General features: G+C 41.2%; 1 protein-coding gene across 4 annotated transcripts in view; it reads left to right on the forward strand.

The window, feature by feature from the left end:
- The window catches only part of pbx4 (pre-B-cell leukemia transcription factor 4), a 35344-nt gene that overhangs the window by 14168 nt on the left and 5036 nt on the right, over nt 1-16140 (forward strand). For 3 of the 4 annotated variants that reach the window (XM_049561847.1, XM_049561846.1, XM_049561848.1), the window contains 5 exons: nt 7164-7408; nt 9901-10091; nt 10283-10418; nt 10889-11045; nt 15990-16076. In XM_049561847.1, the coding sequence (XP_049417804.1) occupies nt 7164-7408; nt 9901-10091; nt 10283-10418; nt 10889-11045; nt 15990-16033 (773 nt within the window). In that variant the 3' untranslated portion in view covers nt 16034-16076. Of the gene's footprint in view, nt 1-7163; nt 7409-9900; nt 10092-10282; nt 10419-10888; nt 11046-14787; nt 14791-14900; nt 15005-15989; nt 16077-16140 lie in introns of all 4 variants that reach the window. The other variant, XM_049561849.1, reaches the window with a different exon arrangement.

Raw genomic sequence — 16140 nt, forward strand, 5'->3', positions numbered from 1 at the left:
TGTGTCATAGTGGGGGGCTGCGTGCAACAGGACTCTTGTGGACTACCCAAACAGATGCTGATTAGCGTGAGCTGCTTAAAGTAGGAATAGACATATGGATTAGGCTCATTAAGTTGACTGCACTCCACAAATAAAACACCATTTTAGAAGAATGGGGTACACACACATTTTATGTTGAATTTTCAGTAGAAATTTAGCTTCTCCCAAAATCCATTTGGCAAAAAGCCCATCAGGGAAATTATTCATTTTTAATGCCATATTCTACAACTCGCCCAAGGCAACATTTTATTCACCCAAGCAACCCATATTCCACCGAAATGGCCTGGTAAATCAAAATACTATATGCACAGAGGAACTTGTTTGAGAAAGTCGACATTAATCAATTGTTACAGCATATAATTTTGTAAAGAAAGTGCCACTGGCATCAAGGCTGCTACTTAGATTGCTAAAGACTGCTATCATGATATGAGCACGTGATTTTACATTAACAGACTTAACTGGGTGACTAAGTGGACATAATGAATGTGAAGTTTGTATTTCACTGCATGGATTTAAAGGTCAAGGACTTTGATGAAACTGCTCTCTCTTATCTCCAAAGCCACTCATCACTGTTTTCTACATAGCGAAAGGCAAGCGGATCCAACATGAGAATTTAGAAAAATATAATTCAGATAAGGTCTGGTCTAGGAGTGGGCGATATGGCCAATATCCTTTATCATGGAAACGTTATCACAGTAATTGTTCTGTAGGTTAAATTAAGATATGGTTTGAATAACCACACCATATTTTATCACACTGATTATCTTTGTCTTTTATTTGGAGCTTCCATACAAATAAAAAACAGTGGCCTCACATTAAAAGTTCTTGAGAACAACAGAACAATTCTCCTCCATGTCTGCCCAAAATTATATTACCCTGTGAGGCAGCTGGATTTAAGAGATTATGCAATAGGTCACATGAGAACCCAGCCCCAATTTGCTACATAGCCTGCCCTGAATAGCTCCAGACATAAAAATGATATTGCCAAATCTCTACTGGTGGATACATTTCTTCTAGGGATGTCACAAGAGCCAGTACTTTGGTGTTTAGTTGATGCCTAAATTCTGAAATTGTGGCAGTGCTCGTTAGTCTCCAGTACCTTCGATAGCCAGATCCCTTTGGCATATTTGGCACTTTACTTTCGGGGGGTCATCTCTGTAAATTTTGAAACTATTCTAGATGCTTGGCTATTTTTGACATATAGCTAGTGTATCTGTAAGCCTGTCATGGGTGGTCAGACAATTGGAGTCACAAGACTTACTAAGTTTGAATGTCCTTGTCTGAGAATAATTAATAATTAATGGCAATGTATAATGAATTATGTTGGATTTCTATTTCTCAATTTAGGGACTATTTGGGATTTTGAAGGGAAAATGGAGCGTTAGAATACTTATTTGCATATCGATTACCATGGCAATGATTCAAGCTTCGAAGCACTCAGGTCAGCCCTTGTACCAGGGATGCAACTCTTTCAGACATGATGGGGTAGCATGGGGCTGAGCCTCTATTCTGTGCTGTGCGCTGCATGTTAAGCTTTTTCTGGTTGCCTCAAGATAAAAATTGTTTAACCTTGGGTGAAATGCTGCACACTTCACTGTCACCCAGCCATCAAATTACAGTGGAGGAGGGGCAGGAGTAATTTTATTTTAAATGTTCTTAATGTTGGAGTTAGTAGCCCCTTTTACAACGCCTGTTTGTCATGGGAATATCGTGCTGTTATGTTGCCCCATCATTCTGTATACAAGTTACAATTAGAGATGTGGGGACAGAGCGGTCTTACCTTTAAACCGCCACAGGAGGCAGTAATAGCACTGAAACGGTGTCTGTTTAAAAAGAACAGCTTGCAAGACGGGATCATGGGCAGCATGGGTGTGACCTTATGACGACATGTTATGCTTGCGACCCACTGCGGGTGATCTAAAAAGAAGCAGTTAGTGGCTAACTCGAAGAAGAACTGCGGCTGTTAATGGCTGCAAGTTCGGAAAACATTTGTTGAGCTCCTCACCCATCGTGCAGAGGATGAGATCAGCATCCATATAACAGGAAAGGTAAATGATTGTTATTGACAAATTAATGTCACTGTTGTCTAGAAACTGCTGCTGACGTGTCAGTTTTATGTCACACAAGAGGCTGACGCTGTTAGATTACATGTCACGCCTGTCGCACCTCTTGATTCTGGAATGAAATGATGATGCCGCTGTTTGGTTCTGTTTGAAAATGCAAAGGAGGCATGAAGAAGGGACTTTGTTGTGGCCCTACATAGGATTTTTTGTTTTGTTTTCGTTCTTGTTTTTAACCAAGGTATTAGATTGGGTATTGAGAATTGTGGAATTTCACTGGTATTGGTATGGACTACTATATTTTTGGTATTGACACGTACCTTATTTCGACTCTTGCCCTGTAGGCTATATACAGTCATATTGTCCAACACTAGCCTAGTCATGTTTGGGTTTTGTAACACTTCTGCTTAGGGTACCCCAAAATTTGAATCTAGAGCCGTATTTCATGGAACCAAATTCAACCATGCGGGTTTTAAGTAACTCTCTTCAGTGCCATGCATGGTACAGGGAGAGGTTTATTCTGTTTAAGAGTGAAAATCTGAAAGAGTAGTTTAAATAGGCAGATTTTCCTAAGCTACATTTGTATTGCCCAGGCACTATTTTACATCCTGCAAACAGTTTTAATCCTCATGCAAGGTTTTACCTATCATAGCTCCAGAGCTCCAGTCGAGATTTGTTTTTGAGCGGTAGATTTGCATATTCATGTAGCATATTTTCATTGTGAAAAGCATCTTTCTATGGCCCATTCTCTTTATCTGAATTCTCTGTCTGTAATGAAAGGAAAAACTGATGTTTTCACAGTCCTATCTTTTCACTCTTTCTGGCTCGCTCGCTCTCTGGCACGTCTGTACTCTGGATTCTGTATATTTCTGTAGCCTCTCTCTCTGTCTCCCTCTCTGTGTCTCTTCCTCTCTCACACACATATCTTCTCCTGTGACTCCTTTTTTCAATTCTCCTTGGTTCTCCTTCTACCCTCTCTCTCTCCTTACCTTTTTTTCCCCTTTTTTTCCCTTCTCTATCCTTCCCTCTCTCTCCCGCTCCCTTGCTCTCTCCCAGTGAAAGGCTGAGAATACCCAAGGGAGCTGATGCAATTAAAATGCTAATCCTGTCTGTCTACAGAGAGAGGGAGAGGGGGGGCTGACAGCATGAGGGATTGCGGCTCACATGGAGAACTCGACTGAAATGGAGAACAGAGGGAGGGAGGGGGGGGGGGCACTCGGGGAGGTGGGTGGGGGTGCGCTGAAAGGGAGAGGGGGGAGGGGATGTGTGTTGGGGGGAGACAGAGTGAAAAAGGGGATGCTAGCGAGGGAAAAGACAGACAAGGATAAAGCTTGTGTTGTGAGCTGAGCAATGATATACTGACTGCGTTTAAGTCTTATCTATCCCTATGTGTGGAAGGCATTACAGTTAATGTACAGCACTACACTATTGGATAGGTTGTTCACCCTTACCTGCACCACTTCATATATTGTGTGTTGTGTCTGCACAGCGCACCGTTTCCACATTGGCTGTGCAGAAATGAGAATGATTATGTATGCAGTGAAAGCCCAGCTGGATACCCTGAATATTTCATAGTATGTGTTGCTCGCTCCGTCTCTCAATGCCACACAGCCCAGCTAGGGTGGTAACGTGTGCATAATGGTGTGATTTCTAAGAGCTGTGGATGCAGGCTGTGGGCCTTAAGTTGTCTTCCTATTTAAAAAAAGGGGGAATTTAAGTATCATTACTTACAGCGCTCTTGAGTTTTCGTCCCTCAGTAGCAGAACCAGCCTAGTGGCGATGTCATGAGCTAGTTGATCAAAAGGAAACGCTGCTTAGATTTTGGCAAAGCAGCCAGCCAGCTTTCAGACCTGTAGATTTTTATTATTGTTTGTACCGCTCAGGATTAGCATGGTAGTTTTGTGAGTGGGAGATCTTTGGACTCTATTTTTTTACCTGCATCTATGTCATATGGTCTTTTTCTGTGCAGTATCTTAACTCATCTCAACAGCTGCTATAATACCACTAGGCCACTAGACTGTGCCTGAGTGCAATTGTGGGTAATCACAGCTTAATTGGAGTAATTAGGGGAATGTAGGGGCATTAGGCTACAGCTGGGGGCCATAATGAGGAGTGGGGGCAAAAGGGAGGGGGAGAGGTGAGAAGCTTCAAGAGCCACAGTTGCCCTCTTCACTGTAGGTCAGTTGTACTTCTCAGTGGATGGACAGTGAAGATCTGCCCCACACATGACTATGTACAGTCTGAAATGTACGTGGTGGGATGGCCTAAATTTTGTCAGCGCGCACAAAACTTTAACTACCATCCGAGCGTAGACACAGCATCTAAATAGTCAAGTAGATTCAACAGGTACAGAAGAAATATCTCTGGTGCTTGATCAATATATTAGCTATAGGTTATCTGACAAGGAAGTGCAGAGATCGTTGGTGAATGGCTGAAAGCAAGGAAAAAGAGGAGGGAAAGAGATGGGCGAATCAGGGTCATTAGTTCAGGCGGCTGGGTCTGCTGCATTCCTGAGCCCTGAGATGGGGGAGCAGCGGAGCAGGAATGTGCCTTGGAGAGAGAAGAGACCTAAGCAGAGGGAAAGAAAGAGGCAAGAAGGAACAAGAAAAAAAGGGGAGGGAAAGTTGGACGCTCTGCTACAAGAGGCCTTAAATGGTGGAACAGACTCATTTATCAAATGAAGTTTGAAAAAGCAAAAACTCATCTGCTTCATAGCACTTGGAAACTTTAAGCAAAACTGTTTTTGTCCTCATTTCTTTCACATCTGTTAGTGCTACAGTGCAGCTCCACTCATTTGTTAGCTCTGACTGCTCCATGGCGGCAAACTTCTTTTTTTTTTTTTTTTTTTCAGCATGACTCTTTGACAACAACATAAAGAATCACAAGATTGTAGGAGTTGTGCTAACAAGAGAGGCTGTGAACGAGTGAGTTCTTGCACCCCTTAACCTCTGATGATGAGCTTTGACTAACTAGCGTAATCCTTAAGGAGGACAAACGCCTAACCCAGTTTCCACTGGGATTAATCTTGTCATACATATTGTTAGTGTCTGTGTTCTGCAGAATCCTGTCTGGTTTCAACACTATTTTAATTGGCTTTTACCTCCTTCATTTAGTTTCCCGTTAATTAGATAAACATAAATGTGGACCCAGTAGTTTCTTTATATATGACTGAACCAATATTTCACTATTCACATTTTAACATTTTTGCACTGGTCTCCATGAGTGTGACAAAACTTTTCACGGTACAATGACCATCTGAATTCTCACAGTAAGTGGTAATACACAATTATTATTAATAATTATAAGATTTCTCTTGGTTGAACAAATGCTTTATCACATGAAAATATGTGTAAAATGACTGACAGGTAGTCAAAGAGTAAAGGAGACGCGCACATGCAGGTGATATTCTCCATCTGATTCCATTTTTTCCAAAGATAAGCAAATGTACATTATGTGAAAAATGTCAATTTTCACACCATGGTATATGGTTTCATGGTATACTGCTGCAACCCCAGTCCATATGAGTTTACAAACGCTGCATCAACAACTTACCCTCTTTTGTAATGAAAATATATATGCAAAATGTAGAGCTTGATGATTTAGAGAAAAAAAAAATCACAGTATTTTTGACAAAATACCTCAATATAAACATTGCGCTGATAGTGTAAGGTTGATTTAGACAGTGAGCTTTTAAAAAATGATAATTAATGTGGATATCATGACTGAGTGGGTACAGACAAATAATAGAACAGCTAAAACAGTCTGCTAAGTTCAGAAAATTTCATCTTTTAACTGTAATGCAGCCTTTAAAACTAGGGAAAGACGACACTGACTAAGACAGTTGCTAGTGTCATATCACAATATCAATATGATCTTTACATTGCCCAGCCTTAACCGAAATGTATTCATTTTATTATTGTACACAAACTTAAGCATATTCAAATCTCAAATATTGAAATATCCAAATTCAAAATATATTTAGTTTACAGTGTAAAATAGAGAAAATCAGGGAATCCTCTCATGCAAGTCAGTAAATGTACCATTTATGCTTGAAAAATTTCGGGAACTATTTATTAGTTATCATAATAGTTGATGTTAATTCTCTGTGGATTGGCTTATTGATTAGTCAACCAATCATTGGAGCTTTAATATGTTGCCCTTTCTCTAATTAGCAATAAAAAGGTGTTTGTGAGTAAATGCAATAAAAGTGACTTTTTTTTTTCTCCCCATCTACAATTATTTTTGATTTGCGTATTGGTACTGTTAACACCATGTGTTTCATTTCTAATTATGACGATTTGTAAAATAATTTAACTGTTTATTAATAATGTGCCCAAGACTTTTGTTTGTGATACCAAGTTTCTGCCTGAACTTTCTGAAGTTGAATGATTGAGAAGCAAAAGGGGCGAGAGAAAATTTTATTAAGTGTTAAAAGCTTGAGGCTCTGAAGAAAAGATGGTTGTCTGTACTAAACTTTTCAGTAACGGAGTGGTATCTGTAAGGGGGTGTGTGTGTGCGTGTGTGTGAAAGAGAGAGAGAGATGAGAGCATGGCTGCAGGCTGACAGAGGTCCTGGTATAATGCAGTGGTGGAGAGCAGCAACTGATAACTATACTTATGGCCACTGGGGCTCATAGTGACAGCACATGCACTCCCATTACTGGTCCCATGCCTCATGCCCTTATCTTTGGCAGCCTGCCACAGAGGGACCACACTGCCCTCTGCTGTTGATTTAGAGGAAGTTCAGGCTCATTGAGAATTCAGCCAGGCGCTCATAGCAATGACTCAGGGGAGAAACTTGACTGGGTTTTGGCAGGGCTGCACTTTCTTTGAATTTTAGCAGTGATAAAGTATCTTCCTTTGCACCCCTAGAACCCACAGTATTAGCCTTCTCCTTGAAGGGAATTGTGTGGTCTGTCAGTTTTCAAAAACTTTATAAACAACAGGTTTTCTCAACCCTAGAGAGGCTCAGGCAAACTGTAAGAAAAACAGGATTTTTATTCTGAGCAGGGAACGCTGACCTTGCCTGTCTTAACTCCTACACTCTCTCTCTTCTTCTGTCCAGTACTGAGTATACGAGGAGTGCAGGAGGAGGACCCCCCAGATCCCCAGATCATGCGGTTGGACAACATGCTGCTAGCAGAGGGTGTGTCAGGACCAGAGAAGGGTGGCGGATCGGCTGCAGCGGCTGCAGCAGCAGCAGCAGCGGGGGGCTCGCCTACCGACAGCAGCATCGAACACTCCGACTACAGAGCCAAGCTCGCCCAGATTCGCCAGATCTATCACTCTGAGCTGGAGAAGTATGAGCAGGTGTGTGCAGAGCAGACTTAAATGCTTGAACATATACTGTTAGTCACATGTATTAAGTAGGGCTGCACAGCTAATGGAATATTAATCTTAATAACGATTTTAGCTTCCCACATAGCTGTAGGGAGGACGCAGGAGGTATGCCCCCTTCAGTATTTAGAACATGTGCATTTGCCCCACAATTAAAAACATGAAAGTAGCAGGGGACTTTGATTTTGCCAAATATAGAAACATTTACACCAAAGATTTATGTTAAAAAGGCACAAATAGGTGCATAAAATTTCACTATAATGCTGGAACCCTCAATCCCCTGTTTCATCACACACATACCCATTAGCGCAGCCTGTGAAAAAACTTTCTTAAAGTTGTGGCTGCAGTCCAGACTAGAGTAGAGGAGTAATATACAACAGAGAGCAGATGGGCAAAACAAAGATCAAATGTCTGGAGCAGAAGGCGAGGAGCTAGTCCAACTACATGGATCATCATCCTTTGTTTGGAAGTATTTCAGACTTAGAGTGCATGAGACTTGTGTCTACACTGCAAAGCAACACAAATAACTCGTTCAACCAGCTGGAAAAACACAGCAAATGGCAGTACGGTGAATGCATGAAGGCAAAGAAGAGTTACATTGCTAATGTTACCTCACTGAATCCTCGTCCTTGTCCTGCGTTAACTCAGACATCCAGGGATGCTTTACAGCGCATCACCATAAATCCAATAAACAATTTTATTTATATTTTGCTTCTAGGAGAATTTAGGTGGAGAAGAACCTTATTTTAAGTCTTTGATTCATACATTTGCACATTAGCAGGAATGTAGCACAATGTGAAAGTAAAAGCAGTGCTCTTTTGATTTAATTTTGGGTAAAATTAACAAGTTACATTAATTGAGGTCAGAGAGGATTCCTCTGTACCTGGGTTCACCAGTTTAGTAAAAATCATTTTGAGTTAAATGTGGGATGTATATAGTAAACTGTTGTACCGTTAGAATATGTAACACCACAAGAACGATTATTTCTGTTTTCAAGTTAGGAGGTATGTTAATTGCTATAATTAGCTGCTGTCATGTTGTTTGGAATGACAGCGTGCAAGGATTGGCAACCACATGCCTCAGGCAGCTGAGAGTCTGCAGGCATCATTTAAACAAGGAGTACACCAGGTGACTTCAGCTTTAACCAGTCAGCACATAATCTACGAAAACATTTGGTGTTGTCGAGTTGGAATGAAAATCTGGGGCCAAATGTATAAACACCATGCATATGCCTTTTCCCACACATACACTGGTATTTATGAAGGTAGAGTGTGCGCACGGTTTTACCTGAGATAGCTGTGGGTGACAGGAGGAGACTGAATAAAAATGCAGAGATGCGACATTGTTTTTAGGGGTTTTGCCAGGTTCAGAGATTATGATGATATTTTCGCAGGCAGCACAGCATTCAGTAAAATGTCAGTCAAAAGCACATATATTAAATTAATTTTAATTATTTGTGAGTGATGAATTTAAATGTTTTTATTTATATTTGAGCCATCATCATCCTGTTAATGATTTAGTTTCATTCTCAGTTTTGAAGCAAGTCAGCTTTGAATGAATCGTTGATCTTCCTGCTGATGTTAAATAATAACTATAATTTAAATTTTGCCACAGTAATGGTTTGTAGAAATGTGATGAATTACTATTACGGACACTACAAAACGCCACAGCTGTGTATTATGACAGCTGCTCTGCTGTTAAAGAACTCTGTGGATGCGACACAGTCGGTGCAATTGCCCTGTCTTTGCTGTATTTATCATTGACAGGTCTAATGAGTGGTGGAGTGGGCAAAAGTATCAATATGCAAAGTTGCTTGAGGGTGTCTCTACATCCATTTATGGCTAACTGGGTGTGGAAGTAAGGCTCGAGCATGTGCACCCAGCTTTATTTGTGTCTTTATAAATGTGGGAAAAGGAATGTGTATATACTTTTCTGTCTTTGTGCAACAGACTGCTTTTATTGTCAACGTACACAGAGTCTTATGCATCATGCTCCTGGACTCTTATTCATAAAGTCATTCAATGTGCTTTTCTTTAAAATTTAACTGATTAAATAGCGGATGGATAAAGATAGTGGCTTCATTATAAAGCAAGAAAATGTATTTTGATGTTAGATTTGGTTACACAAATGTTCATAAATTGTATTAACAGACATTGAGATGATGTTCTCTCCAAGACCACATGGAAAAACATTTCTTGCTTTTAGTACCTGTGTTTCACTAATGTAGGTTGGAGATTCAAAGCTGCTATTTTCAGTGCTCCAACTAACTCACAAAGAAGGTATTCTGATATTACTCTATTTTTCTTAAAAAAAAAGATGAAGGCAGCTGATCAACAGACGAGTCAGACACCCGAGGCATGTCATCATCAAAACTATGTCACGGCAGTGGACAGAATCTGTGCTCGTGCTATCTTTTTGCAGTAGTATTCAACTCCTCTCTCTCTCTCTCTCCTTCCTTGGTCCAGGCCTGCAGTGAGTTCACCAACCATGTAATGAACCTGCTGAGAGAGCAGTCTCGCACACGGCCCATCTCTCCCAAAGAGATTGAGCGCATGGTGGCCATCATCCACCGCAAGTTCAGCTCCATTCAGATGCAGCTCAAACAGAGCACCTGCGAAGCCGTCATGATTCTGCGCTCACGCTTCCTTGATGCCAGGTCTGTCTGTGTGTGCCTTTCTCTGTGTGTGTGTGTGTGTGTGTGTGTGTGTGTGTGTGTGTGTGTGTGTGTGCGCGCTCTGGAAGGCTGGTTATTTTCTTGTGGGCTGAAGTGATCTGAGCATGTTGACGTGGTGTCAGACCTGAACATTCCAAGCATGTTGGCCATTATCTCTTCTCTCTGTGTGTCAGACGTAAGAGGCGCAACTTCAACAAGCAAGCTACAGAGGTGCTGAACGAGTATTTCTACTCCCACCTGTCTAACCCTTACCCCAGTGAGGAAGCCAAGGAGGAACTGGCCAAAAAGTGTGGGATCACTGTGTCTCAGGTGAATTGCTACACCTCAAATACTCAGGAAACTGGAGCTGTTTTTGTGAAAGCTGGATCACATGTCCCTGACCCCTTTTACACCTTTGTTTACAATCAGATAGTGCTTAAAAGTATAGGTGAAAATGGACCCAAAATTTATTGAGGACAGATTGTGATCTGATCGGCCAAACCGCCTCTGGAGGTGGTCACGGATGCGTTGTGACCACATTGAACATAAGTGTAAATGCTTAAAAAACGTTTTTTGAGCTTGACAGAGCAAACAGATCTGTGTGGAAATGTATATAATACAATCTGGACACATTTTAATAAGTAAAAAAAAAAGCTGACAAGCAGAGATGTAAAGCTAGCTGATGAAAGTTGAATTCAAATTTAAGTTTTTAGCTGAGGGGGCTACAGTGAAGCTACAGCAGCTAAATTAATGCAAAGGAAACAATGCATATGAATCTCTGACATCACTCTGTCACCCAGGTCTCTAATTGGTTTGGCAACAAGAGAATACGCTACAAGAAGAACATTGGTAAGTTCCAGGAGGAGGCGAACCTCTACGCAGTGAAAACAGCGGTGGATGCTGCCAATGTGTCTGCGCAGGCTAGCCAGGCTAACTCTCCGGCAACGCCCAACTCAGGTACCCCACGCTCCATCTCGTCTCCCCACAAGCTCTGTCACTTCTCATTAACAGGCTTCGGTTCCTTTTCATACACTTTCATTTTAACACAACTAAACCACAATACGACTGTATGAAGGATTGACTTGAATGTTCAAAGGAAACCCCCATACTGTGGACTGTAAATATGCTCTCAGCCCCCTTCTCCGCAGATTGTGCTCAGAGTTATGTGAAATTATCCTCTGTATTTATAGCAATAAATGACTGGTAAATAGTTATCTTCAGCCAGGGTAGTATATAACATAGTTATGTGTAATAAGGAACCTAGACACAATCTTAACTCATGCAGGACTGCTGCAGCAAGCCAGCTGTTAAGGGTAGCGCACACTTTTACACTGTCTTTTTAATCATGGCTTCAAATGAAGGATTCTAAATCTAACAAAGACAATAATGAAAGATTTGAAAATATTAAAAATGTGACAATAATATGCAGCACTGTCTAAATCTCTTTTCCTCTAGGGTTGCCTTGTTACCCTCCATTATTTCACAAGGAAGCATTTAATTTTTTCGTTTCCTGACATATTCCTTCTAAACTCTATGTTAAATTCTATCCCCATGATTAAAAAGTAGCTAATGCTTCTAAAGGAAGGTTATTATCTGTAGTGCTATTTGTCAGTCTTGATTGTTTTGGTGTGAGTTGCCGAGCGTTGGAGATATCGCCTGTAGAGCTGACTGCCTTCTCTTGCATATAATAGAATTAGATTGCGCTCAACTTGTGATGCTCAAAGCGCCAAAAAAATACACATGGAAAAACTCAACAGGGATGTCCTTGTAGTGAGCAGTTTCATATTGGAACTATTTTACTTACGCCTAACTACACCCTCCAATCGAATCATCACACAGACATTACGCCTCATTTTTCCACTTGCGTATGTGTATGGAGATGAGGCGACCGGAAGTCTATTCCTATGGGAATCTCAGTGATATCCGTTGTGCCTGCAAAACTCCTTCCCTCCATAATATTTCATCGAGTACGTTTAAAAAAAAAAAAAAAAAAATTTGAACATTTGCGATGGATCTCGGAGAGGCTGTATGACAGTGTGCTAGCTAAGCTAACAGGCTACTAACTGGCTAACAGGCAATTTTCTTCAATTCAGTTGCCTGTGTTGATTGTCAGATGAGTTTGTATGATTAAAAAGATCCTATTTATCCAGTCTGAACACACTGTGAATGTGAGTAATGTTATTCTGCTAAAATATGGTTATACATCATACACAGTCAGATTGTCATTATGACTCGGTCTTTCTAATTAAATATTTTACCAAACATGCCGCATACCTGGCAGGCCAACATATTCATTTATTTGTTGCCATGCAAAACTGGTCCTGTTTTTGTCCCAGTAATGTTCCAAGCGCGTATTCCAAAGTACTGGATGGCGAAAACTGGACAAAATTAGCCTCTCTCTCAAGGCTACAGGTAGTTTCTATCAGGTTTCTATCCATCCATAAAGAAATGCACTTCCTTGCGTTGGACACTAGAGGCATCATTCGTACATTTATGGATCTACGGACACCAGTCACTTAGTAAGTGGAAAGGAGGCGTGCATCTACTGCTTGCTTGTCCAGCACCACTGAGCTAGCTAAAGTTACAGCACAACTGAGGAGGACGGCATAAATATAACATCTCATGCTGTCACAAGAACAAGCTTCTCGTCCATGAATAGATGCACGGTGACACAGTTGGCAGGTGTAGTTCAGTAGAAATAGTTCCTACATGAAACTGCTCACAACAAGGTCTTTGGATTATCCCTAATAAACAGGTCATGATTTCTGGAACAGGACATTCCTGTTTAGTTTTTCAAATGTATTTTTTTTTGGCGCTATCACAAGCTGAGTGTCATCAGCAGGATAGTCGTGGTCTTAGGTTGTCTTGCATCCATCTTGTGCTGTGTCATGTGTTAGATGCTTTTCAGACACTTAAATATAACTTGGGACTGTTGTGACACTCATGGGTATCAGTTAGAGGGACTCACTCACGTCTGCTTCACGTACTTTCTATCCATCTCCCATATTTTCTTTGCACAAAACATTCCCATTGGTCTTCATTTAATTGCTTATTTGTGTGCGTTGCCTCAGTTTTTGCATCTATGTAGTACATTGCATTATTTTATACCATTATTTAACACTCAGCACATAGAAATAATATGGTAACTCCAATTTGGAAAGGAAGCTGAAAGGACCAAGTAGGTGATCATTCAAACGTTCGAATCATGTAGTCATTTCCCTTCTTATGGCTTCAAATGGGGGCCAAGTTGTTGAAACCTTTTAAGAGTGACTAAACTCGAAGCTGTCTCTATGAGAAGTTATTTTTATAAATAAGAAGTGATACTAGACATAAGAGAATGTGTGGCGTCACAAATGCACCATATCCTTTTTTGTTACTGGACACAGAGAAAATGGTGGTGCTGCAGCAGGCTGCGTTGACCAGAAGATATGTCACTGTCTATGGGAGGAGAAAAGGAAGTGTAAATACAGTAAAGAGGGTTATAGCATACAACAAGTCACTAAAAAAGCAGATGTGTGCAGTGTTGCACAGTTCATTAATGTTCAGTTCAAATTAGGGATGCATCGAAATGAAAATTTGTGGCCGAAGCCGAATATTATTAAATGCTTGGCCGAATACCGAGTACCGAATACCGAATATCATTGTTTAGTTTTTCATTAGTTTTTGCAGATGAACCCCCTCCAGATTAGTGTTGTCACAGTACCAAAATTGGGACCCACTGTGCGATACTAATGAAAATATCATGGTTCTGAGTAGTATCACGACACCACAGTGAAAATGAGGCAGATGTGCCTTTTGTCATTTATAAAAAGATAAATCACTTTTCTGTTATTTCAATGGAATAAATTACTTATTGACATATTCATACTTCAAAAACAAAACACGCCACGTTATCAAAACACGCCACTATTATTCGGCCTTATTCCACCGAATACCGAATCTGTGTTTTTTTTGCAGTATTCGGCCAAATATATTCGGTTACCGAATATTCAGTGCATCCCTAGTTCAAATCATGATCTGTTAATGTCCTGTGCATTTTCAAACTAAGTATTAAACCAACAACGACGACAACGTGCATCTGCTTTTTTAGCGCTTTGAGCACCCCAAGCAGAGTGCCATCCAGTTCCATTATATTCGAGAGAAGGCAGACATATCTCAAACACTCTAACTAAAATAATCTAGATTGATAAACACCACTACAGGTAAGAGGAAAAATATGTATCTTTGATTTCATGGTAAAAGCACACTAAAACACAGACGATGAATCCTACTGTCAAAAAAGTAGCTTTTGGTCACTATCAGGCATTCTGAGCGTTTTTACACGTCCACAAAGTGAAACTCCTCATGTCCTCCATCACTGCCCAGCTCTGACTTGACTGTCGCCCACGATGACAAACACCACCAGCTCTTGGGAACTGAAATGTGTCACATTCAGCTTTCCTTAATGAAAAGCCCAGTCTGTAATCCCCACACAGGAGAGCAGCTAAGCCAAAGAAAACCAAATTCACTTTTTGCAGCTGTAAAATGTGTGTTTGCAAATATTGGAATTACACACCTCTTTTTTTATGGTTTTATTTTCCAGCTGGCACACGTTTCAGCAGTTGGTGTGTGCAGCTGTTGTGTGTGCCGAGAAGAAGCCAGGCTTTCAGACTTGTAAAATGCTCCATTCAGAATAAGCTGGCTGACCGGCATTTTAAAGCTGGTTATTAGAATTTACTTCTTTCAGTCAATGTCCGTGACCAGTGGTGACCTTTTGACCCCATGGCACTGTGGTTGTGCTGATTGGATATTGGCTATATATATTGCCTGCAGGGTCACCGGGGTCATACAGTTTGTCTCACACAGGCGACGCCTACCTCAGCCTGCGTTCGCTCAACGGGGAGGGTCTCAGCATCGCCCCCTCTCTACAGTCGCAGGTATGCACTGAGGACAGCTGCAGAGTTGACCTCAATGCCGTCAACCCAGAATCCCTGGATACCTACCCTTAGCCTAGCTCCTTTTGACCTCAACCTCTCCTCAGATCCCGTCCTGACTTTACCTTTGACCCCATCAGCTCCTCCCCAACACAAACACACACAAACTGACCCTTCTTTGCTCTGTACATTGAGCCCTGAAGAGCATATGGCTTCACTCAAGAAGAATTATGTCAGTTTGTTGTTGCATATCCTTCAATAGCTACATGTACACATAGTTCTTACCCATACATATTTAAGAGAGCTCAGCAAAGAACCCCTGGAACAGTTTAGGGGTATCGGGGCCTGCCTCAAGACTCATAGTTGTGAAATAGAGCTGCAATATCAGCGTATTGAACCAACAAACCCTCTGATCAATGGTCAGTGCAGGACAACTCCTCCTACAGCCACATGCCTTTTTAGTTCTTGTTTTTCCCTGCCCTCTCCACTTGTTCCTCCATCCCAGCTCTCCATATGTTCACCCCCTGATATAGAACAAAAAGAAATGTCCTCAAGCTGAACTGTCCTTGTGATTGTTGTTGATAGACATGTATAGTTTTGTTGTTCCGGAGGATTTCACAGATTTCTACTGTTAAGCGCTATATAGCCTTGAAATATAACATTTAAAAAAAACATACAAGCTTGCCGTTTGGCTTTGGGTGCAGTCCCTCATTTCATGGAAATTAGAGCAGAAGTGGTTTAATGGGGAGTCGTGAATGAGCCACAATGTTTAGTGGCGGCATTGACTGGAAAACAACTGTCATTAAAACGAGCTCACTGGCAGGAAAAGCAGTCAGTAATACAAACTGGCTCTGATACATACAGTAGAGGTTTGTGGAGTCCATCACTCCTCTGTTCAGCCTGTGGTTGTTTAGTTTAAAAAAGCATTAGTTTTCTATAAGTGCAGAAATTAGTTGTAAAATTTGTGGGTGTGTTTTGTCTCTGACAGGTGGATACCCTGCACCGTGCTACACACCTGACGGGCGGCTATGAGGAGCTGTCGGGTAGTGGCCTCTACACCCCTCATCGCCTGGATGTGAGTACAAGCTCCTTTTGTGATGATTTACGTTTGCACTGAGTGGTAATTCATTTGAGCAAAA

Source organism: Epinephelus fuscoguttatus, linkage group LG19 (assembly GCF_011397635.1).
Source record: "Epinephelus fuscoguttatus linkage group LG19, E.fuscoguttatus.final_Chr_v1".
NCBI classification, from domain to species: domain Eukaryota; kingdom Metazoa; phylum Chordata; class Actinopteri; order Perciformes; family Serranidae; genus Epinephelus; species Epinephelus fuscoguttatus.